Raw genomic sequence first — 24,419 nt, 5'->3', positions numbered from 1 at the left:
AGTCTAATACTACAGTACAGTCCCTCCCTCCCTCCTCCCCTCTCTTTTCCAGCATCCAAAAAGGTTAATAACTGCTTTAGTACATTCCTGTATACAACAGGGCACAACACAGAAGATCCAGGGGAAAAGGAAATGGTTTCAGATTTTTGTATTGGATATACAGTAAGATGAGAAAAAGCAAATCGGTGATGGTGCTTTTTCATGTGTCCTGGTGTTTGTAGTGTGACTTTTTAAAATAGTGGGTTGGTGTATGAAGATTTTGGACTGAGTACTGCTCAGAGTGCTGTTTTGTGTCAGCAGAACCACACCCTGCTCAAGCAGGGCCATCTAGAGCTGGTTGCCCAGGATCGTGTCTAGACAGCTTTTAAACATCTCCAACGGTGGAGATACCACAACCTCCCTGGACAACCCTTGCCACTGCTCAGTCATCCTCGTGGTGAAAAGGTGTTTCCTGAGGTTCAGATGGTACCTGTTGTGTTTCAGTTTGTGCGTGTTGCCCCTCATCCTGTGACTGGGCACCACTGAAGAGAGCATGGCATGGTCCTTGCAACCTCCCTTCAGGTATTTATAGATGTTGGTAAGATTGTGGCCATGCCTTGTCCTCTACAGGCAGTCCTTGCTCTTTCAGCTTTTCCTCATAAGAGAGATGCTCCAGTCCCTTAATCATCTTCATGGCCCTTCATTGGACTCTCTCCAGTATGTTCGTGTCTCTCTTGCACTGAGGAGCCCAGAACAGGACACAGGAGTCTAGTGTGTGGCCTCACCAGTGCTGCATAGAGGGGAAGGATCTCCTCCCTTGATCTGCTGGCAATACTTTGCCTAATGCAGCCCAGGATACTAGTAGCTCTATTTGTGGCAAGGGCACATTGCTAGCTTATGTCCAACCTGGTGTCCACCAGGATCCCCAGGTTCTTTTCTGCCCAGATCCTTCCCAGCTGGGTGGCCCCCAGCACAAACTGGCATGTGAGCTTGTTCCTCACCAGGTGCTGGACTTTTCATTTCTCCTCGCTGAGCTTCCTAAGGTTCCTGTCACCCCATTTCTCCAGCCTGGCAAGTTTGTGCTGGATGGCAGCATGCCATCTGGCCTGTCCGACAGTTCTGGTTTTGTGTCATCTGCCAGCGTGCTGAGGGTACACTGCTCCATCATCCAGATCACTAGCAAAGATGTTAAGCAGGACTGGACCCAGTGTGGACCCCTGGGGTACGCTGCTAGTTACTGGCCTGCAGCTAGACTTTGTCCCGCTGATGAGCACCCACTGGGCCCAGCTGTTCAGCCAGGGTTCAGTCCGCCTCGCTGTGCTCATCCAGCCTCTGCATCAACAGCTTCTCGAGGTTTTTGTGGGAGACTGTATCAAAGGCCCTACTGAAGCCCAAGCACTATCCACTGCTCTCATCTATGAAGCCACTCATTTCATCGTGGAAGTTTATCAGGTTGATCAAGCATGGCTTCTGCTTGTTGAAGCTCTGCTGGCTATTCCTGTTGATTTTCTTGTCCTTTGTGACTATGGGAAAGTGTTTCCAGGATGAGCTGCTCCATCACCTTCCCAGGGATCGTGGTCAGACTGTCAGGCCTGTAGTTCCCTGCGTCCTCCACCCTGAAGACAAGGGGGTAGCATTTGCTTTCCTCTGGCCTTCAGTTGTTTCACTCGGTTGCCGTGATTGATGAAGGATCACCGAAAGTGGCCTTGCAGTGACATCTGTGGGCTCCCTTGGCACTCGTGGGTGCCTCCCCTTGGGGCCCACAGGCTTGTGTATATCCAGTTTGCTGAAGTGTTCCCTGACCTGATCCTCATCTTCCTCCTTCCAGCCTTTCCCCCAGCTCCCTGAGACCTGGGACTCCTGAAAGCCAGCCTATTTAGTGCTGAGGTGAAGGCGGCGTTCCGTACCCCAGCCTTTTCCATGTCCTGTGCAGCCAGGTCCTCTCCCTTGTTCGGCAGCGGGCCCACATTTCCCCCAGAGTTCCTCCTGTCACCTGTGTACTCAAAGACTTCTTGTCTTTGACATCCCTGGCCAGATTCAGTTCCATTTGGGATATAGCTTTCCTAGCTTTGTCCCTGGATGCTTGGACAATGTTTGGTTTTTTTAATTCCTCCCAGCTTACTTGCTCCTGTTCTCTGTGTGCTTCCTTTTTGTGTCTGGGTCTGCATGGGAGCTCCTTGTTCATCCCGTCAGGCCTCCTGCCATTTTTTCCTGACTCCCTGTTCATTGGGATGGAAGTCTCTTGAGCTTGGCGGAGCTGGTCCTGGAATACTAACCAGCTTTTTTGGGCCCCTCTTCCCTTTGATGCTTTTCCGATTTGTTCTTTTTGGCCAAGTATCTATAGGCCAGCACTGTGAGCTTGCTTGCCACCTTCCTCCCTGCCCCCAGGATCCTGGACTCCTCCATCCCATGGTCCCTGCAGCAAGGCTGCCTCTGACCTGCACACCCCCAATGAGCCCCTCCTTGCTGGGTGGGCAGGAGGTCCAGCACAGCCCCTCTGCTTGTTGGCTTCTTTCATTACTTAGAGGAGGTGGGTATCACAGCACTGCAGGACCCTCCAGCATTGCTTATGTCCTTTTGTGTTGTCCCTCCAGAAGGCAGCAGGGTGGTGAAAGTTCTCTATGAATACCAGGGCTGGTGAATGTGACTCTGACTGCAGAGGACCTCACCTTCTGGTTCCGGAGGGCTGTAGGAGACACCTGCTAGAATGTCACCTTTACCTGCCCTCCCTTTAACCATGATGTAGAAGCTCTCGGTTGGCTTCTCATCCATTCCCAGGCAGAGCTCCACACACTCCAGCTGCTGTCACATAAAGGGAGTGGAGTTTTGGTTTTGTTAATTACTATACAGATTGTGTTTAGGTTGTTGTGGGGAAAATGGGACATTCCCAGGATGCACATTGTAGGAGATGACTATACAATACAGCTTCATAAATACCAAACTTACTAACTCTGTGCCAAATGCTCATATTCTTTTGTGAGTCAATCCTTGGTTTTGTTATTTTCCTGAGCTCTAGGAATTACTCTTTGCTGTTGCCAGTGCAAAGATAATTTCAAGGTAGATAAACTACATATTACACAAAGAACAGATAGTCTGATGATAGTCTACTGGTCTTCTGAACTGTGAAGTGTTTGAGGAATTGTAAAAATACATATGCAGAATACTTTTGGATTTATTCTGCTCAGATACTTCCTTACCAGCTGTTCCTATTTAAAGACTGCTTAAATACCACGACCAATAGGGTCAAGTAATATTTTATGTATTTAAGAGTTTTGCTTGTGTTTGGTATGTTTTGCACATATTCTGTATTTTGCAGCCACCTTTTCTGACCAGTCGTGTATTTTTATCGATAAGGGTTATTGTGTTACTGCATACAAGTAGATGATATTTGCTTGACTATGATGTTTAATTTCTTCTAAATTTGTCTTCTAATATCCGTAGTGGTCCTTTCAATAGTCCGTGAAAGGAAATCTGAGTCATAGCACAGCTTCTTTCAATCATCTTCCTAATGGTATAAAAACATGAACTAAGTTACTCAATATATATGCATTTAGGGGAATTTTTGAATATTCCAATATTCATGGCATGAAAAGTATTCCAGAACTGTAACACTGAAGTGCAGAATAGTTTCTGGAGAGGAGAGGACCATTGTTAGCTTAGTGTTGTTTCCATAGGTCCCCATTTTGATTCACTGAATGTTTTTGTATAGCGTTATAAAAGCAACTGTGATGTTTTGGTTATTAAAACTAAGATGCTGATGACTTGTGAAGTGTGACTCGGAGGCCTGGGCACATGGGAATAGGCATTGGGAAGGCATATTGAAGAAGATTAGTGTTAATCTGAAGCCTGTACTTCACTGTTGTTTGCTTCTGTAATAGACTTTGTCAAGTAAATTCTGTTTAATAAAATCTTACAAAGAATCCTTTGAAAAATAGGAAGTTGCAGCTCTGTTTGTACAAATTACATAAGAAACAAGAATTTCCCTAGAATGATTTATACTATGACAGTGATCGATTGCTGGCCTTTTTGCTGTATTATGCTTTTTAAACTCGAATCAGAATTATTGGTTAATGGGTTAGCACAAATGCATGAGATGTTTAGGTGAAAATATCTCTAATGGAATTCTGTATGGCAAAGCCTAACTTGGTACTTTAGGAGATTCCTGGTAATAAACAATGATACATTACTTAATGTTTTTATTTCATTTTGCCAGGTACCAAGTAGAAGATGAGTCCTCTCATTTGGATGAAATGCCACTAATGATGTCAGAAGAAGGCTTTGAAAATGATGAGAGTGACTATCATACTCTACCAAGAGCTAGAATTTCTCAGAGAAGAAGAGGCTTAGAATGGTTTATCTGTGGTGGCTGGAAGTTCCTTTGCACTAGGTTTGTTGCATACCAGTACTTTTTATTAAACTATTAAATGAATTAAGGAAATAGTAACTGTGCATTGTGTGGTATGTGCAGAGTATACATACCATGGGAATACAGTAATTCGCTTGTCATGCACCTTTTGATTGCTTTGCCTGCATTTTCCCTACTAGGACATTACCAGCTACTAGGTAATGTTTTACTACTAAGGCATTAATAAAAAAAGTTCTGAAGAGCTGCTGCTGTGGACATCTGTCTGCTTTGCTCACTTGCAAGAAAGAGGCTTTTAAGAGAGATCACGTACTAAACCTGTATTAGTCTGAGGTCCATAATATGGCATATAAACATGGTCATCACTTCTACTCAAAACCGCGTCAGGGTAGAGCGATTAAAACTTTCTTTTACTTTTGGGAGCGTTAGGGTGTTAAGCTGACAATATATAAATTCTATTGATGTTGCTGAAAAGAAAAAGCAGATTCATTAGCTAATTAGTGAATACTTACTTCAGCTTTAGAAGTTGAATAATACATGTAACTGGTGGCCTGTAATACAGCTGGAATTAGCTCTTGTGATTTGATTCTTATTTAGAAACTTCCTGTGCTAAACTCTGCTGTAGCCTTGGAATAGTAACTCTGATGAATTGCTAGCAAATTTGTAAATACAGAAATTGCTATTAGGATGATTAACAATCATGGGGTTTTTATCTAGAATGATAACATCTGAGAATCAGTAAAGTGAAGTGAGTTGGAATCAATTTAGGTAAAAGTGTTCACAGGTGGTTTTCATGGCACTTAATACATTCCAAGAGGCTTGGTACTGTTGTTCTAGCTAAGCAAGGCTGATTTGTGCACCTTTAGTTTTGAAATATTTTTTTATACAGCCCTACTATTTGCAGAAAAATAAAATCAGTTCGGTTTTTTTTTTCTATGATTTAACAAACTCATGGAGTATTAATTTTATTATAGGGAAATAAGTGTTTGGAAGGTAGCAAAGTTTACAGAAGCAGCATTTGTATATATAAATGATTTTTGGATGCAATGCTTCTGCTACAGAACTACTGTTGTAGTTTTTAAAAAATATATTTAAGTATTTAAAGAGGCTGTTAATCTTTTGGACCTATCTTAAAACTGAGCTACTGTTCAAACAATATACTTGAGGTGAGTTCAGCTCTTTAAGTTTTAGTATTAGTTACTGTGATGACATTCCTATAAGTTTCGTGAGAACAGGTAGATCAGTAAAGGGTTGCACTGACAGGATTTATGGTGTTTGGATAGAGGCAGGCAATTGCAAAATGGGTTTATGTTTGAACTAACTAACAATCGTAAGATAATGTCACAAGAAAAAGTCATTAATGCTGAGGATTGCAAAATTTCATGTTCAGAATTGATCGGTACATCTCAGCTTTAAGTGGAGCTCAAGCCTAGAAGCTTTCACGCTTATTAGCATTTATCAAAATACTCAAGCCATATTTGTGATGGATTTTTGAGAATGAAAAGAGGAAGGAGATTACATTATGGATTCATTATTTTGCTGCCTCTTCTTTGTATATTTTACTGCTCAAGTAGGTGTGTAAAAGAAAAGCCCACGCTAAGAAAGAGGCCTTAGAAGAGTACGACTTCTGCTTTGCTGATTGCCTCAGCTGAATTTGGATACAATATAAAGAATCCATTCAGTCTTGTATTTATACCTAGAGGTATTTCAATCACATTAGTTTTTCCTATAACAGAACATTGTAGCAAATAATTTTCATTTGTCATGGAAAAAATCAAATATCTTTAATAAAAAAAAAAAAAAAAAAAAGACCACCAGATCCTAGCAGAAGCTTGAAATTTCAGTGTGATATTGGCAGGCAGAGGATACTTCCACAAGAAAGGTGCAGATATCTGCTTGGATGGGCTAGGGAAAATTAGCTGAAAGGAAGGTGAATCCCATGATACCTTATCTACTAGATAAACCCCTCAGCTTGGGTGAGAACTTCTGCGCGGGTGCGTAAGTACCTGTGGTGGTGATGGAGAGCCTTCTGCTGCGCTGAGAGCACCACTGGGACTCTGTTGTGGATAAAAGTCAGGGTTGTGCAGTCAGTGTGAAGTTATTATTTTTGATGGTTTCTCATTGAAATCAAACTTTATGAATTTTTGCTGAGGCCCACAGAGTCCTAGGGGTATTGAAATGCCTATTCGCGGTTCATTAAAGTTGCATAGGGTCACACTGAAGACGGTAACGGAGACCTGGAGGCTACTGTGTTCTCATATGTGCAGTTATTACTTGCACTGCGTACTAGAATGAATTATACTGGCTTTTTGTGGTGTAAAGTATCAGTTTAGGATAGAATTGGATGTTGATGCCTTCACACTTGAATGGAGAGGAACATGTGAGAAAACGGCTTTCATGTGTGTTGATGGTTAATTATACATGTTCTACAAACAACTGAAACCTATTTCTAGAAGGCAAACAGCATTCTTTTACATGTAAGGTGAAATTAAATACAGCATGGCAGTCCAAAACCTGTTCAGTTGAACAGAATTTAGAATTTCACCCTGATTTATGGAAATCAGTATCTCGTGCCTGAGACTGGGTGAGGCTGAAATCTCAACTTCCATGTCCAGAATGTCCTTTTGTGCTTTAAACTAATTTGTAATATTTTCAAAGCTGTGACAGAAAAATGAACACAAGAAAAGACTAGGCATCTGGCTGGAGCCGAGCTCAGGGGGCCCTGATTTCTTTTGGGGTCTCAGTGAAAGTCTTGTGTTTGTGTTCAAAATCACTTGTTGCAAACAAACACCCCCCCACCCCACCCCCCACTAGGGTTTTTTTGGCCTGTCTTGCATTGTTAGGATTAATCTCATTTTTGTGAGAGGAAGTTTTCTGTCTCTTATTTTGCAGCTTTAGAATTTTATAGTTACATCTCAAACTGTTACTGTTTAATTGAAAAAGTTTCACTCTTTTGGCCTGAGCAAGTATGGAAGGTTTGACAAAATTTACTCCATGTTAAAATTGATTTTGTAGAAGTCCTTTTTTCAGCTTTTAACTTCTCTTTAGACAATAGACTGTTGATCGGAACTGAATGGCATGAACTTTATTTGCAAATCTGCAGCTCTTTAAACAGTTTTTACATTTGCAAGAAAAAAATCATAATTAAATCAAATGTTGTCTTTGATTTTGATAAGTGGAAGACTTAATTCAACCATTGTAACTTTTAACTTCAGAAACTGCTTATTTCTTGCTTTCATAGCACAGTTAAAAGAAAACTTTGTGATATAGCAGCTGTTTTGTGGCTGTAATCATTTCCCCTTTAACTTACAAATTCTCTTCAAGCTTGTGAAATTATAATGCACACAGATCAATACTCTGGAGTTCTTTGGGCTGGATTGATTTCTTTCTCATGAGATTTACATTCCACTTGTTATCAAAAAACACTTTGTCCCTATGAAAATGGTGCCATTGAATGGCATTTCCATATGAAGTGAAGGGGATATCAAATGCTCGGATTAATTTGGGCTCTAAGATGGCCTGTACGCTTTCAATTAATCTGCAACGCATTTGTTATGCAGAAGCATGGGAAAATGCTGATCTTTTAAGAATGACATGACCACTGTGTTGCTTTTGGCCTGATTACTGAAGCTACCTGTTGAGTACAATAATTACAGTATGTTTTCTTTGCAGAACTAGTTTCTGCTACTTAAAACCTAATAAGGAAAAGCTGACCTTTGCAGACAATATAGAGCTTTTATATTATCTTTCCATTCTGATGAAAATGCTGTTTTGTGAAAGATACTGGCAGTTAAGCTTGTAGGATAAAAATAATGAAAAGAGAAAATAAAAAAGCGCCTTTATTATCAGAGCTGCAGAGTCAGTTGAGACTTTTACTTTAGCTTTTGACTTGGAGAGATACGCTGTATTTATGAAAAAGTTAAGGGTTCTTATTTAACAATTACTGCAGTTTGTTGTAGCTTTTTTTAAAATATGGCATCAGTTGCTAAGATGAAGATTCTGTTTGTTGTTCCTTCAAATGAAAAAGTACATTAGGAAGCAGGTTGGTGAAAAGCCATTTAATAGATATACCTTAAAGTTTTTTTTATCAATTAGTTCATTTCTTTATATACGCAACCTGCTGTATTGATACAGGCAACATGGCTCACGGCTAGCTTAACAAAAAAGCTTTCTTTGCACATGTAGAATTTTCTGGTCAAGGAAATTGGAAATAAATTCTTAAATCAATAAACAATAATGTGATTATTTTTTTTAATCACTGAATCTATAGCATAAGATTTACATTAAGGATTTCAGGCAAATCTAAAGTGTGTCTTGATCATACTACATCTTACATTGTTTTTAGGATATTTGAAGCTTGGAGAACGCTATTCTGATTTATATCCTGACGTTTGTTTCACACAGGTTTAGTGGGTACAGAAAACCTATGAAAGGGTCCATACCCTTGCACAAAAAGAGTTTCTGTATTGGGGAATTTTAATTTGAGAACAGATTAAGTATGTGTTGCGTGTTGACAATATGAGCTTCAAAAATGACAATATGAGCTTCAAAAATACTGGGTAGACTTCGTTGTTCTTAAAAATCTGAATTCATGTAAAATGGTTAGGATTTCTGAGGGCAGCATGCCCACCTCTTATTCTTCTGTGATATAGCAGTGATTACTGCTGAGATGATGCTGTAAATGGCCGAATCCAACTGATTTTTACTTTTAAGGTAGTAAAACTCATCTGAACCATTATGATACTAATTTGGGCACAACCTGTAATATTTCAGTCCTCGGAGATTTTCTTGTGTCTGTGAACTTGAGTGTTCTTGGCTCTGTGTCAGTTGAACCCCTTTTATCAAAGGTACCACACTTGTTTCCCAGTTAGACGTTCTTGTGTCTGTACCTTTTTGGCATTTGCTGAACTAATGGTCATTATGGCATCTCTTTCAGCCTCTCTGTTGATCTGTAGTGGAAAAAGTTGTTTCAAGAAAGGGAAGCAATTGCTTAATTTTAGCAATAGAAAAGTCCTCAAATTTTGTGGAAATTATTCTAGAAAAGAGACTCTGCCTAGTCAAATGTTCGGTCTGTTTACAGCTTAAATTCAAACACTGATTTAAGCAGTGCAAGATTTCAAAGGCTGTCAGGAAGTTTCTGTCTGCGAGCTTGTGGATAGAAGCTGTCATGCTTGTTTACTTTCCCTGGAAAAAAATTTTTTTGGAAGTTTTTTGCTACTGATCTGTCTTGATGCTTCTTATATAGAGCTAAGCTGTCTCTAACGTTTGTGTTCTCCTTGCCACACCCCTGCCCTGGAAACCAATACTTTCAAAGCTTGAATTCCATGAGCAGCTTTATTAACTATAAATCCAAGCTGGCACTGAGTGGAGTCATTCCACCTTTTCCTGCAAGCGTGTAGCCCACATTATTTCAACTGTTTTACAGTTTCATAGATTTTTATATATAGATATATGTAGTTAACATCAGGGGTGGATCTAACTGCAAACAGCCCCCCTTTTTATTCTGTGTTAGTTTACAGCTAGATCAGTTCACAGTTTACCTGTGCAGTTGCATCATTAGTTGTGTTCAGCACAAGGGAAGGGGCGAGAATCTGCACCTCCGTTACGGGAGGAGTGTGCTACTAGCCGTTGCAGTGACAGCAGCCATTAAACTGATCTTGGAACCATGACGTAGAAAGACTGCTGTTCATATTTAAAAATGAATTTAAGTAATTATCAAGGTAATGTGATTTTTCTGACTTGTATGTTACTAAATAACAGGGCTGAATTTTGAACGTTGGACTAACAGTGTTAGAACTTTTAAGATAGAATAATGCTTTGCCGCTATTTAAAAGTGATAGGGGAAAAGCTGCTGAATGGGTTTATATTTGTAACAAAAATAAAATGCATGTTTACATAGGATCAAGCCCAAATGGATGTCCATCCTGTAGTGAAAACTTCAGGGAGGAAATCTTAAGAATCCAGCCTTTAAAATTGAAGTGTTTTAAATGTCAGCTTGTGAGTACTGGTGTAGTGGGATTCCCATAACAAAGTGAATGTTGATTTGAATGATTTTACTATTGCGTAACTTCTGGTTTTCTTAAAAAAGTCTGCAGCTTTGAATTCCATTTGTTCTTGGGTGAAATTAGTTTGTAATAGGCCTGGGATAATGTAGGCTACAAGCAAGAACATTTGAAGCGGGATGGTGATGGTGTGAGCTGTCAGCCTCCCTTCCTTGCATATTTGTGTGTACCATGATTATCAAACTGTGGAAAAACAACAGGAAAGGACCTTACGAAGTTGTCCAGTTGAGTCCTTGCCTGAACAGGATGAATGACACCTATCACTTAAGGCTGATCTCACCAAATCTCAGAGAGCTGCGGTGGTAGCAATTCCAGCCTTTCTCAGTGTTTCTTTCCACACTAGTTGTCGGAAGCATTTATTCCATGTCTGTCTCCCCCTTATTTATTTGCCACAGTTCAACTCCATCATCACTTAATCAAGTTGGACGTAGAGAGTAATTGTCCCTTTCCTCTTTGCAGCTCTTTCTTACATGCTTGAAACCATACCAGGTCCACACTCGGCCTTCTCTGAAAAGCTCTTTCTTTCGCTGTATCTAGCAGACTAGCCTGCCCTGCCTTCTAGACCTGTCATTGTTTTGTTGCTCCTGTGTGTGGACTTCATTTTCTCAATAGGCTGGTTTGTTGAAATCTGGTATTCAAAATGGTATTGTAAGCCAACTGAGATCTTGATAGCGCTGGATTGAGGGAAAAGTAGTAAGTTCCTGACTTGCTAGGAGCATGCCTATCCAGGCTGACCAGATACATGCTTTTTTTGTAACTTTTTTTGTAACAGAGTAACCAAGTCCTCTTCTGAGCTGCTATCTACTACCCTTTTTCCAATCCTGTGTTTGCGTAGCTGATAATTTCTTTGTAAATGTACGATGTTGCACTTCTGCCTGTTCAACTGCATTGTCTCTTGCAGGTAGTTTTTTGAACCTGTCAGGACAGCTTTGAATTCTCATCTCCTCTTTGCATGTACTCCTGTTTCTTCTAGCTTTTTGTTGTCTGAAAAATGAAATATGTACTAGTCAGTTGCCCAGTAAGTTCTAGATAAAACTTTGCAGAACTACATTGAAATTATTTCGGTTTTATAACAAGCTACACCGCAATTATACTTTTCCCAACTGTGTCAGTTCCAAGACTGTTCCTTTCCTTATGAGAAAGATCTTCAGAGCTAGGTTTTATTAGAGACATAGAATCATGGAATCATTTGTGTTAAGGGACCTTTAAAGATCATCTCGTCCAGCCTTCCTGGCCATGGACAGCGACATTCTTCACTACATCAGGGTGCTGCAAGCCCCAGAAATCAACAGAGGACATGTCCGCTGAAGCAGTACTGCACCTGGTTCTTCTCAGAAGGAAATTAGTTCAGTTTTAGAGGTTGCTCTTGACAGGTCAGTGTTGGTTATGATGTTTCTGTTTTCTTTTGGGTGCGTACAAACAGGTTGTCTCTGCACAATTCATCCAGGAAACAGTGCTGAAGTGACTGGGTTGTAATTCCACACGCACCCCTCCCCGCCCCAATCTCAGAAAAATCCTTTCTGGTGGTTTGAATAGTTTATAAAAGCTTCCTAATGGTTACTTTTTTTTTCTGCATCAAAAATATTGTCAATATGTTCAAAAACCTCACTAGAAAACATGTGGCGCTACACCTTCAACTTCACCTGCTGATGCAGGTGAAACCCGCTGTGCCAAGCCAGATCTGTGCTTCAGCTGCAGTAGGTGCCCATGGAAGGTATGTCTGCTCAGTCTTTCTGACTCACTTGCCTAAAACGTACTCCTACCATGATTCAAGCACCTCCTCACAGTATTAAAAAATTGCGGAGAAATTCTCCTTTAATGCATGGGATTGTAAAGCAATTATATACAGTGTATGGCAAACCTGCTTTTCTTTCCATACTACGAGTTCTTTCCAAACAATCTGTACTCATCAGTGTACCATATGCTGACCCTGTGGATAGTCCTAGCAAGTCTCAGGTTGACTATATTGTTAGATGAGTTGAGTCACATGCTTGCTTGTTTCTTGTTTACTTGTTGTCAGTAAATAGTCTGCTGAGCCTCAGTAGCATCTTTCTGTTTGCCAGCCTTTTGTTCCTCCTGCTCATCCCATTGTTCCTGTGTCCTTGCCCAAACTGCCATTGTTAAAAGGTGGCTGGGAGCTCTTCCTCTGTCTCCTTGCTCAGAGTTTAAACCCTCTTTGGTAGATTTGGAGGATGGTTAGCAAGGATGCTCTTCCTTTCTCTTGTGAACTGAAGCTTATCGTTGCAGGTTGTTATGCAATACACATTTACAGTTTGCTTTTTTTTTTTGTTTGTTTGAAAAGATTTGGCAGCGTGATATTAAGTATGCTTCCCTTTTGGTCTGCTATAGGCAGCCTTATGGAGGAAACTAAGATTTACAAATTTTGTGATAATTGTATACAAAGCTGTGGAAAGTTTTCAAACTTCATCTAACAGAAGCCTTATTTCCTCTTCAGTCATTAGCATAACTTGAGTATCAGTAATATAGGATAGAATGTAGCCAAAGGACTGTAAGGTATGATGGATGAGTTAATTATTCAGTGGTGGGGGAATTTCATTGCTGCTGATGCAGGTATTAACTAGAATCTTTTGAACCTGTTAGGGCAAGGCGTAGTGAAACTCACCACAATTGCATTAGGATTTCCTTTAAAGAATGTGCAAGTGTTTATATATATGCATGTCTGAATGAGTTGAGTACTGTGTAATTGCCCTAAATATTACAAGTCAACATTATGCTTGCTTATGTAGATGTGGCAAAAATGTTTAAGCCTGGTTTCCTTGGGTATTTGCCTTCAGGGTTCCAGGTTTGGCAATACTAATTGCATATAGTAAATTTTTAGGTTTGAAGTAAACAATTGTTTTTCTTTTCAGTTGTTCTGATTGGCTCATAAACATTTGCCGAAGAAAGAAAGAGCTGAAGGCTCGCACAGTGTGGCTTGGGTGTCCTGAAAAGTGTGAAGAAAAATACCCCAAAAATGCCATAAAAAATCAAAAATACAACGTATTTACCTTTATACCTGGGGTAAGGCTACTAACTGTTTCTTGGTGTTGGGCTGATCATATGTTCTGTAGTGTTCTTTGATGATTCTGGAAAAAGATAGTTTTATTTGCCCAGATTCTTCTTTTTATGTTTGTTTCTGTCTTCAATTGAAATTGACAGTTGAGAGCAAGGTTGATTTTTTTTTTTTTTTTTTCCCCTAGAGAGTTTTCTTTTCAAGGGGATATTTACTAAAGTACAATGTATACGATTAAGTGGTTGAAATTATGTGAAGCTTTAAAAATTTGAAATGGGTTTCCTTGCACTTCTCTATTCATCATTAGAGATTTGTAATCCTCTTTTAAAAACAGAAGCAATTCTACACAGATGTGAAAACGCTAAAAAGCACTGAGTTCAATGGAGAAATAAATAGTTGAAAATCGCAATGTACCCCCATAGATGTTTCCTCATATTCCCTGCCACTGAAAGCATAATAAACATGTTCTGAAACAGGCAGCTTCCTGATGGACAAAACCAACATGTCTCTTAAATTTATATGACGAGTAGTAGTTAAGTAAGCTAGTACATTTCAGAGTTGTATTTCATATTGCTGTTTTAAAAACAGTGATATCTTTTTGATTTTTGAATGCAGTTCTTCAGACAATACTTTTGCTATGGAGTAGCAGGTTTTTTGGTCACTTTTTCTGTGTCCTGTTGCAAAACCAAGGGCTGCTACATTTGAATACAGACGTTCTTTGTCTTAAATTTTTTATTTAAGCGATCATGCTGGTTTATCAGAGTATTGATTCTAGTCTTCTGGCCTCTTTGGTCCAATGACTGGCAGGTGCTTTCTAATACATTTCTTTAATAAAACAAAAAAAAATTAATGGCTTTGTAATTAAGACTGATCTCCTGTCAAAGAAATAAAATGTCACTTATCACAGGTGGATAAAATATTCTCATCACTATTGAACGAAGTAAATGTTTGCTTCTGAAGCTTAAATTATTAAATACACTGAAATTGGTTAAACCACATATGCTTTCCTAAAGGTCACAAAATTCATTAAGCATATACTAAGCCATTGATTATTGTGACTAGAAATCTGCAGTGTAGATTACAAATCCTAAACTAGATTCATGTTTCCTATAGGGATCAGCCATAGCTTGGAATAACCTGTTGAGAGAGAATGTTCTTTTTTGATCCTTTGAAAATCTCGGGTTTTTACAGTATAGGTAGAATCAGATTTTTATGTTGATGGTAGTATTTTGAAAGTCAGCACTAACTTCAAAATGAAGTCAGATCCTAAACATAAAGCCCGGTAGTGAAAATAAAAACCAAAATGTTTCTAAGTCTTAATTTTATACATAAATTAGCACTTTTCCTTGATTAGAAATACTGTGTAGCTATCTGTGTTTCATGCTGTTCCACTAGAAGTAATTTGTAGGGAACATAACTGTATTGGTTCCAAACCCATAAATGTAACTAAGTCATAAATATTGACTCCAATGACTTATCCTGGTTGAAATTTTCATCATGTGAAGTTTTGTCTTCTGTTTAGGGCTGTATCTTTTTTTAAACATTGCAGCTGGCGATGAGTAATATTCAATGATTTCATATCAAAATACAAACTTTTAAATAATGTTTAGATTAACAGAATTTTACTTACTGGCTAAAAGAGCTGTAACATTTCAAAAATATAATCTAATGTCTTAACATTTATATAAGTACTGTTTCTACCTTTACACCAGTTTGTTCAATTTCTGTTTACTGTTTCATACACCTCTTGGTTACAGCTGCTTAGGAATTTTGTTAAACTTTCCCTAAAGAGTACCTTATGTGATGAGCAGGTTTTTAAGGTACCTCTCCTGAATTTTTCATTTATTTAATCAGTTTTATGTAACTGGAGACTTTTCAATTTGCTTAACTAGACTGAAGTGTTTAGCTTTGTGCCCAATGAACTGTCAGTGGTCTGCCAGCATTCAGAAGACTTGTAGGAAGGTGCTTTTTAACTCCCACACCTTCTGCAAGATGGGTGCTTTTGCAGATCTGCACCTCCCGAAGTGCTCTGGGGACTTTTATTTGACCTGGTGTATCAAGTATTTGTAAGCAGTTTAACATACTGCTGGACATGAATATATGAACTTAATCAGTATTGACATAAGGTACAGGTTCAAGCTGAATTAATTTAATTTTGGTAGAATGCTCTGACTTCCCCTGCAACTTCAAATTTGACTTTTTTGGCTTTATGGTTTTGTTGGTAAATAGCAGAATAGAATTCCATGCTTTTGAAAAAATCTTCTGATTTGAGGCTGTTCAGGTAGCCTTCAGGGGAACAGTAATGTAGCACTCTAGCAAGAAAGTGGTGATGCTGAGGTACTGTTACTGTGTTGTGCCTGCCAGAAAGACACACAAACTTCCCTCATTGTTTTTTGCTAGGGCATAGTTTTTTACATAATTGAGTAATAATGTTGGGCTGATAAGAGCAGTAAATATCTGTCCAATAACTATAGTTTTCATTTAGAACTCATTGTAATATTAACTGAATTGTCAGACTAAAAGATGGAGGCGTTCTTTAAATGTGGCTTTTTGATCTATTTTGAATCTTTTACCTTTGAAACAATAGATTATCCATTTTCTCAAGTCTCAAATGTTCCAAGTTCAGCAGCCACTTCTGATCCTCCTGCTGGATCTGCCATGCTGTCCTGGCCTACAAAAGAAACATCTTTGAAGACTGAAAATTGTATAAAAATTAATAATGTTCTTACCATTGTAATAATAACTAAAGCAACGTTGAGAACATGTGTGTTGCTGAAGCAGTGCTTTTAATTACCAAACAAATCTCTGCATCTGTCATTCCTGTGGAATATGGGACATGTTCTGTGAGACAGTTTCTGTGTCTTTGCTTAAGACTTGGACAGTTATCTTGGAGTTTAGACAAAACATTTGATTTATTAATAAACATATGTACCAAAATGTATTGCAAAATAATTTTTTGAGAAACCTAATGCTGAGCATTCTTCAAAAGCTCATGTTATTCCATTATAAATTTTTCGTAGCTTAAACTTTCTGAAAATTAAACTGTAATTGCTTTTGTAAAAGGCTTGTCCTACTATGGAGACTGAAGAATACTGCCTGATTCTGAGATTTCCACACCATAACCATTTGGATAGAGAGCTATGTCACCGCCTTACTCCCTGGATCTTTTCTGTAGAGCTTTATTTTCCTTAACATTTATTTTTGACTACCGAGTAGCTTCACTAATTTTTTAAGAAGAGTGGGGAATGGTAGGTTTGAAGGAGTATGTCTGACTTGATGGTAGCCCTTGTCCCTTTGAGAACCAAAGGACTTAAGAAAGGACACAGCTGAGCTGTAGAGGTCCCAGCCCTGCAGGAGGGAGCGTGCGGAGGGGGGCAGCCAGCAGCAGTACCGCGGTGATGCTGTGCCCGGCTTACTGGGTGTGCTGCAGGCAGGGCTGGGGCGTGGGGGTACCCGCGTGGCACCGCAGGGCAGCAGTGCCTGGGCTGCTTGGCTCGTTCCTCTGTAGAAGTTCGAATGATGCAGACTAGGATAATGTTTTTGTAAATGGCTTCTGTTTGTTTGATGCCAATGTTTGGGGTTTTTTAAAATTATTATTTAAGACCAGGAGATGAACATTTTTAAGACGACAAGACATTGTGAGACAGATAACATGGAATTTAAGTATTGCTGCTGAAGGAAAAATGAAGATTTAGTGCTATATTTTTAGGAAGAAGAGCTTCAGCAGTTAAAAATGAAAACAATGTAAGCAATGAAAGTTCAGATACAAACTTACTTTGCTTTTTAATTGATGCTATATAAAAAAGAACATTTTCAAAACCTTCTCATTCACAAACATAAAGCTAAGTACTGTGGATAAAAGCAGGATGCTTCTACAAACATCTGAATTCCATTTACTGTTAAAACTTTAAATCTTTGTGTGGTGATTTTGATACATATTTAATATTTGGAAAGATTGATGAGTATGCATTGTCCAGGTTTCAAAATATCAAGTGTCTAGCAAATTGCTTTTTCAGGGTGAAAAGAGGCATTAACATCAAAGGATTTTTCTCAACAAAAATAGCAGTATAATATTAAAATATAGTGCATTTAGTAGGTTGTGATGTTTATAGCATATTGTGCTAAATAGTACTATAATAGTACCATATATAATATGCCAAATAACAGTTTTACGTCTACTATCATGAAGTGAATTTTGTGTACATTATGGGTACAAATTGTAAGGCATTTATCTATTTTGTGTTTTTCATTTTAGGTTTTATATGAACAGTTCAAGTTTTTCTTGAATCTCTATTTTCTCATCGTGTCCTGCTCACAGTTTGTACCAGCATTGAAAATAGGCTACCTGTACACGTACTGGGCTCCTCTGGTAAACAGAAAAATGCTATTAACTAGAAGTTTGGGGGTTTTTAACTTCAGATCAAAGTTCGTGTATACATACATTTTGTAAATATGTGTCTGGTGAACTACAATGACCGAAGCGTGTAACAGGTAGGATACTTCCCGCAGTATGGACAGCGCCGCTGGCTGGAGGGCGATTTGTTAACCAGCTGCTCCGAGCGAGTAGTTCTCCTTTCTGGCTGCCGGGGGCTTTAAGATGTTTAAAAAAGGAAAAAAAAAATACCTTCAGCTAGTAGAAAACCTTATTTGGTAACATAGGCAACTTGGGTGTTAAATTTCCTTCAGTTTATTGTTATTTACTCACTATTTTATATTTTCAGGCAAGGTCAGAATTGAAAGCATAAATTTTTTCATTCCTTCTGTATTGGTTTTGATAGTGTCCTTTTCACAAAAATTGAGATAAAATAGTTTAAACCATGGATAAAGCAGGAGGGAAATGCATCTTGAAAATAAGTTATTCATTAACCGTGCTTTTCTAAATTGATCACCCTGCCACTTGCACTGGCTCCCTTTCAATATGTCTCTTTATTATTGAGCCCTCTGCAGTATTTTCTTGGGAAACTGTTCAAACCAGTTGCTTCTGACTCAGGTTTCCTAAGGTTTGAAAATTGTGTTCTCTTCAGAGGAGGCCCCTTTGGTAGTCTGCCAGCTATATTCCCATGATTTGGAATGCTTTTCTTGTTTGTAACCAGATCATTACCTTGTCTTTCATCTTCCTCCTGGACCCTCCGCCCCAGGTTTAAAAGCAAGGCAGGAGGAACAAATGCTTTATTTTCTAAATTTAGGGGGAAAAAATGTTTTGTTGTTTTTTTTTTTTTTTTCCAGTAGCATTTATTCTCAGTGGTATTCAAGAGGAACAGTGACGTGCTGACTGCTTGAGTAAAGGTCGTTCTTAACAAGTCAATAGAGTAAATATTCTGGATTGATTTCATTGTTTTAATTGTTGCAACATGTGTCCTTTTAAGTATTGATGAAGGGAGAGACTGGCCTGGAGGCTTCTTCACACCGCTATTTCCAGACAACTTTTGGCTTCTGCTGTGACAAAACCCACTTCCAAGACAAAAAGCTTGTTCAACAGTGGGATTTGAAATGGATATTTACAAAGTTCTTTGTCACTGGCCCAGGAAGAAAAGACAGAAGTCAGCCTTGTCTGGAAGTTGGTCTCTTTACAGTGAAGTGCTTTGTACAGCTTTACATGTTAGTGGGATAGTAAGGGAAAGAATCCCCTAGAATGTTACCTCATCTCAGCCCTGCCCACAGAAGAGGGAAAACACCCTATTTTGCACATGCTGGTAATCTGTTGTCTGTAGTGTGTGTCTTACTCAAGGATATTTTGAGTGATGCTTCACATACAGCTTGAAAATACATCATCTCAGTTAGTGCTAGTGGTACCCTTTTCTGCTAAACTCGCATGTTTCTGCTTGAATAGCCTTTCTAGTAATGATTGACAGCCTCCAGGTAGAAGAGATTAAATGGGTGTTGAGTAAGGCTCAGTATGTGTGCTGAAAATATAAAACATTTAAGTCAAACCCATTGGGCCGTCTTTGCTGCGTAACACTTAAGTTTGATTTCTTTTAAGAGAACGTAACTGCTGATAAATTTTCAGGAATAATCAGAGGAGTAGCTATGACTTGTCTTCTATTTTCTCACAAGATTTTAAAGGAACAGCTTAATACTTAAAACCAGGTTTTTGGGGTTTCTTGATGGTATGTGGGGGCTTTTTGTTTTGGGGCTTTTTGTGTGTGTTTTTGGGCTCTTTGTTATTTTTTACTTAAGCAGTTTTTACAACAGATATTATGCACTTAAATCAAGCACTGGAGTTCTTCATACAAGACTATTTTCCTGGTTTGTTTTCTTTCACACAGTAGGGAACAGCCTTCTCATTTCAAGTCCAACATGCAGAGGATGTAAAGCATACAAATTTGATTGTAAGCAGTATGCTAAAGATATTTAACTGCTTACAGTTAAAGAAAGATGACAGGTGTTTTTTCTTTTTATAAGATTGGCTTCACAATTTCAGCTCCCCCTTGGAAGAGTATCAAGTTCCTTTGAGCAAATGAGGAAAAAGGGAAATGGGTTTCTTAAATCATTCCTTATAGTCACGGTCAGCTGTACAGAGCTCCCCAGTAAGATACGTTGACTGCTAGGGTAAATTTTTGCAATTAACACTTTGTGTGCTGTGCTTTGATTACCATCTAGTTAATGAGATATGTGCAAATGGAAAATATATTTGAAGGTGCTTCAAGAGTGCCTTTTTTATGCTGCTAAAATATCTATACTGCCAAAGCTTATGAAAATGCTGCTGCCAGAAAAGGGAAAAACTCTGGTGCTCATTCAGTTGTGCCCTGGGAGCGGGAAGGAATCCATTCTGCAAAGGCACTTTTTGTTCTGTGTAGTTCTACTATAATTGTTGTAGCAAATGTAAACCTAAACAAATGAGAAGTGTTTAAGGTTGCAGCAAAGTAAGCCTTGGAATTTTGGGCTGGAACAGCAAAACAGCCCTTGCTGTTGAAAAGGAGAATTTTCGTCAAGACTGCTTTAGGAAAACTACACATTCACTCCTTTCTCACTGCTGGGAGGTTAGGGGATTGCTGGTAAACTGTCAGACTTCGGCAAGAAAAGTCCAAAAAAGTATCAATTTTCTTCTATAGAAGGAAAGTATTGGTGAGTGTCTAAAGCTAGATAGAACCTTGTCTGTTGGAGGATTTGTGAATATTTGAATTTTTTGGCAGTCTTTCTTAATCTAAAAGATCCCTTTACTGTTAAAAATTTTACTCCCCTTTCACTGATGTGCAGACACTGAGCACTTGAGTTGAAGAAGCCAGAAGGCTGTATCTGAGGGGGTTTAGAAAGGGAGAGAGCAAACGCTTACATGCTTATCCCTGAACTGTTCTGTATTTTTTAGCTTACCGTCTTCTGTGGCCAGAGACCAGCACCGTGGCTGGGAGCACACTGCATCTCCAGCAGGAGCTGTGTCCTGTGAAAGTAGCAGCCAAAGCATTTAGATACTTAGTTTTTTGGAAAAAAAAAAAAATTCTTTGTCAGTGTTTGTGATGTATCGGTAAATGACTGCATTTAAGATGGGAAAGTTAATTAAACTAACCATCCATTTACCTTTTCATTTCTGTCTGTCAGGAAAAAGGCAGTGAACTCAATACTAGAATGGGAGACTTCTTAAATGTTTTTGGTAAAGCCCTAAAATTGTGGAAGGCAGAGAAATACGCTTATTGAACTATAAAGACTGTCTTTAGCTCATCCAAAGCATTTTAATTTTTTACATTTCAAACTATGTCTAAATCGCCTGTATTTGGAGATGTAGTTACTCTAATTGGTTTTGTATAACATATGATTTTCTCCCTTTTTTTTTTTTGACTAAACCAAGATACTATTTTAACAGATTGAAGAAAACACTAAAATCCAAATGAGAAAAAAGTAAATATTCTAAACACATGTTCTTACTCTATAAAATGTTCCTACTTGTGTATTTCTATTCTAGCACTTTGAGGATTCTGAATTGCATCATTATATCTTTAACAGGGATTTGTTTTGACGGTCACGGTGGTACGGGAAGCCGTTGATGAATTTCGACGCTACAAGAGAGACAAGGAGATGAACTCACAGTTATATAGCAAGCTGACAGTACGAGGTTAGCAAAACCATTTGTATAAATCCTTAAAATATTTATTCTTTTTCTTAAATAGAAATTTACAGACTTTCAGTTCAAAGAAATAATTAATAGTCTCAGGCTGCACTCTTCAGAATGAGACTGATACTGAAGTGCTTGATTTCCCTCAGATAAATATGACTGTTAAACTTGATCTGCTTAAGTAGTGTAAATCTTTCGTTGTTTGTAAAGGAAAGGTGTATATTTTATATATACATATAATGTATATAATTGTAGATAATTGTGTATATTTCTGAAGCATTCTGCTGTTTAGTACTATTATAAGTGCAGTTCTCCTCTGAAATCGATATCAAACAGTAACTCGGCAACACTGTCATCTATGTATCAAGTGAATATAGGAAATACGGGATCAGTGACTAAGAAATATGATCTAATTAAAATTCACTAGAGCCTTTCAAACCTGGTGGATATATTTGTGCTTAAGAAAAGGAAGACATACTGTGAGTCAGCTTTGGTATAAAAAATACTTACTTCGATTTTTGCATATAATTTGAAATCTATATGATCATGCAGTAGGAACAGCCAGTTTTCTTTCCAGAAGTTAATAAAAGTAGAAGACACACTTATGACTTTTATGGTCTCAAAACCTTTGACAGTTTTTCATGAAGGCTTTTGAGGAAAAGAAACACTTCAGCTGTTAAGTGACAATTAAATTTGGTAGGATATTGTAAAATTTAAACATGAGCATAAGAGGAAGAAAATAAGCACTCCTCTCCACTTCCATGTTGCTTAGCACATTTTACTGTTTAGATTCAGAACAGTGCACCTAATAGGTTATCCATTATTTTTTGGCACCTTTCTATGATCAAGTCTATCTGTAACGAATAACCTTACAAAAAAACGTGACCTTGCTGTTACCCTCAAAAGTTATTTTGCTACAATATCCTGGGAAGTCTCTGTAAAGGTTTTTCCTTGGCACAAAAGTTCTAGACAGTGGGAAGCTGTTAAGGAATGTGAAGTTGCATCTCAAGCAGTTAGAGTATAGGGCGTGCATTGTGCCAAGTGTAAATTCTGTGCACAATTCCCAACAGAGATTTCGCTGCACTTTTTGGTATATCTTGGTGAGTATCTTCTGAGAGTCAGTGGGAAGAGTAACCTCACCAGATCTGCTAGTCTTAATTAGAAACTAAACTCTTGGAGTAGCTCTGGATAATAGTCTCTCCAGAAAAAAATGGATGAGAAGATTGTAACATGACACAGCTATGCTCTGTCTGAAATCTTACCCGTTTTTTAAAGTATTTGGAAAGTAAGTAAACAGGCAACAGTCTCATTAGTGATGCCATAACCTAGCAGCTGAGAGGAGGTTATACTGCTTCCTTGCAGCGTGGAGGCTTGCATTGTTTTCTGGAGTTTGTGTACAGAAGGGAGCAACTGTAGGGAATATTTGTCATTCTTCCCTTCCTTGGCAGTGTGAAATAGCTTTATCAACATCTAGACATACCACTGTGGAAATTTGCAGATGGGATAGCTATCATTGGTTTAACACAAAGGGTTGCATTGCTGGCCTCCAGATCTTTACAGTCTTTAATACAGTCTGTAAAGAAATGGACTCTTAATGGCTTTTCTTTCAAAGCTGTAAGTAATCCTGCTAGTTGGTTTATTAATTTTTTTAGATCTCTTATGGTAGGCCACTGAAATAGGTAGTACAATTCTACCATATGCAGCAATAGTGTTAGCTATCTGAAATTGATAGTTCTGGAAGCACATGTGTAGTTTATAGTTCCCAATGTGACATAAATATTAAGACTGACACTTGCTTTTTGAAGAGCTAAGTTTGGTCCCTTTTGTGCTCCTTTTTTCACTGGTTTAGAGTTAATATTGGAGTTTCTGGTAAATTGCTAAGGCATTTAAGTGGAAATTTTGGAATCCTGATTTCTTCTTTCCAAGTTCGTGAAATATTTCATGAGGTTATTTATATTTGAGGGACTTTTCATTTTGCAGCTTCTCCTAGAAATAAAGAAGTTGTCAAATTAAAATAGGATTTTGTCACCTTGATGAAGCTGTTTTCTAAATAGGGAATAGAAATTTAAAAATAGCATATAGGTAAAGCCCAGCAGTTATACCAGGAACTGACATGTAGGGAACAGTGACTTGTTCAACAGATGCCTTAAAAATGCCCCTTTTAAAAAGAGGAGATTGGCTTTTACCCAAAAACGTGTATGTCTATTTGACTTTCGGGTTTTGGTGTCAGTGCCATCATGAATTCATACTTGGGTTTTGTTCTGTTTTGTGGTGTGTGTTTGGGGTTTGTTTTTGAAGACCATGATATTCCACAGAAGTAAAGATTCAAGTTCTCTGCTTACAATGAACTCTGAATCCCATGTTGACGATGGTGTGATCTACGAGCTAACAATGTTCTGAGTTATGGCCAATTTTAAGAATGAAAATATTATTGCAGTCCCCACTCAGAGTTAAGCTGTACTAAAAATTGCCACAGATACATACATTAAATAATGAATACCTGATAATTTGCACCTTTTTCATAATATAGGGTTCTTTCATAATAAGACATTCTGAAACTGAAAGGTATCATTTTGAGGCAAAAAATGGGGCTTACTGCTATGATAAAGTTAGACCAAGATTTTTAGAGGATTTGAGAAGGATTTAGAAACTTATCTATGGAAACCAATAAATTACTACACTTCTGCAAACTATTTATTTATAAATAAATTTCAATATAATCTACCTGATTTTTAGTATTGGCAGTACTCTACAAGTGGAAGAATTCAGTTAGGCTTACTATACTGACCTACAGCCTAATGGTTTGGAGAAAGAAGGCTTTGTTACTTGTGAATGAACAAACTTGATACTGATTTAATTAAAAGTCTGAAAATCGATGCCACTCTTAAAGAGTCACTTTTCAGAGTGGAACTGCACTTTATACTGCTCTAACATCTTTTCTTTTTTTTCCCCTCA

At 38.3% G+C, this 24,419-nt stretch overlaps 1 protein-coding gene across 2 annotated transcripts in view; it reads left to right on the top strand.

Annotated features, from left to right (window-relative positions):
- Nucleotides 1-24,419, top strand: part of ATP9B (ATPase phospholipid transporting 9B (putative)) — a 167,961-nt gene that overhangs the window by 11,195 nt on the left and 132,347 nt on the right. For both annotated transcript variants that reach the window (XM_040585542.1, XM_040585541.1), the window contains exons 2-5: nt 4,193-4,366; nt 13,275-13,425; nt 17,673-17,786; nt 21,356-21,464. In XM_040585542.1, coding sequence (XP_040441476.1) covers nt 4,193-4,366; nt 13,275-13,425; nt 17,673-17,786; nt 21,356-21,464 — 548 coding nt within the window. The remainder of the gene's footprint in view (nt 1-4,192; nt 4,367-13,274; nt 13,426-17,672; nt 17,787-21,355; nt 21,465-24,419) is intronic.

Source organism: Falco naumanni, chromosome 3, assembly GCF_017639655.2.
Source record: "Falco naumanni isolate bFalNau1 chromosome 3, bFalNau1.pat, whole genome shotgun sequence".
NCBI lineage: Eukaryota > Metazoa > Chordata > Aves > Falconiformes > Falconidae > Falco > Falco naumanni.
Note: the sequence above shows the minus strand (reverse complement) of the source record. Positions and strands in the feature narration are given on the sequence as shown.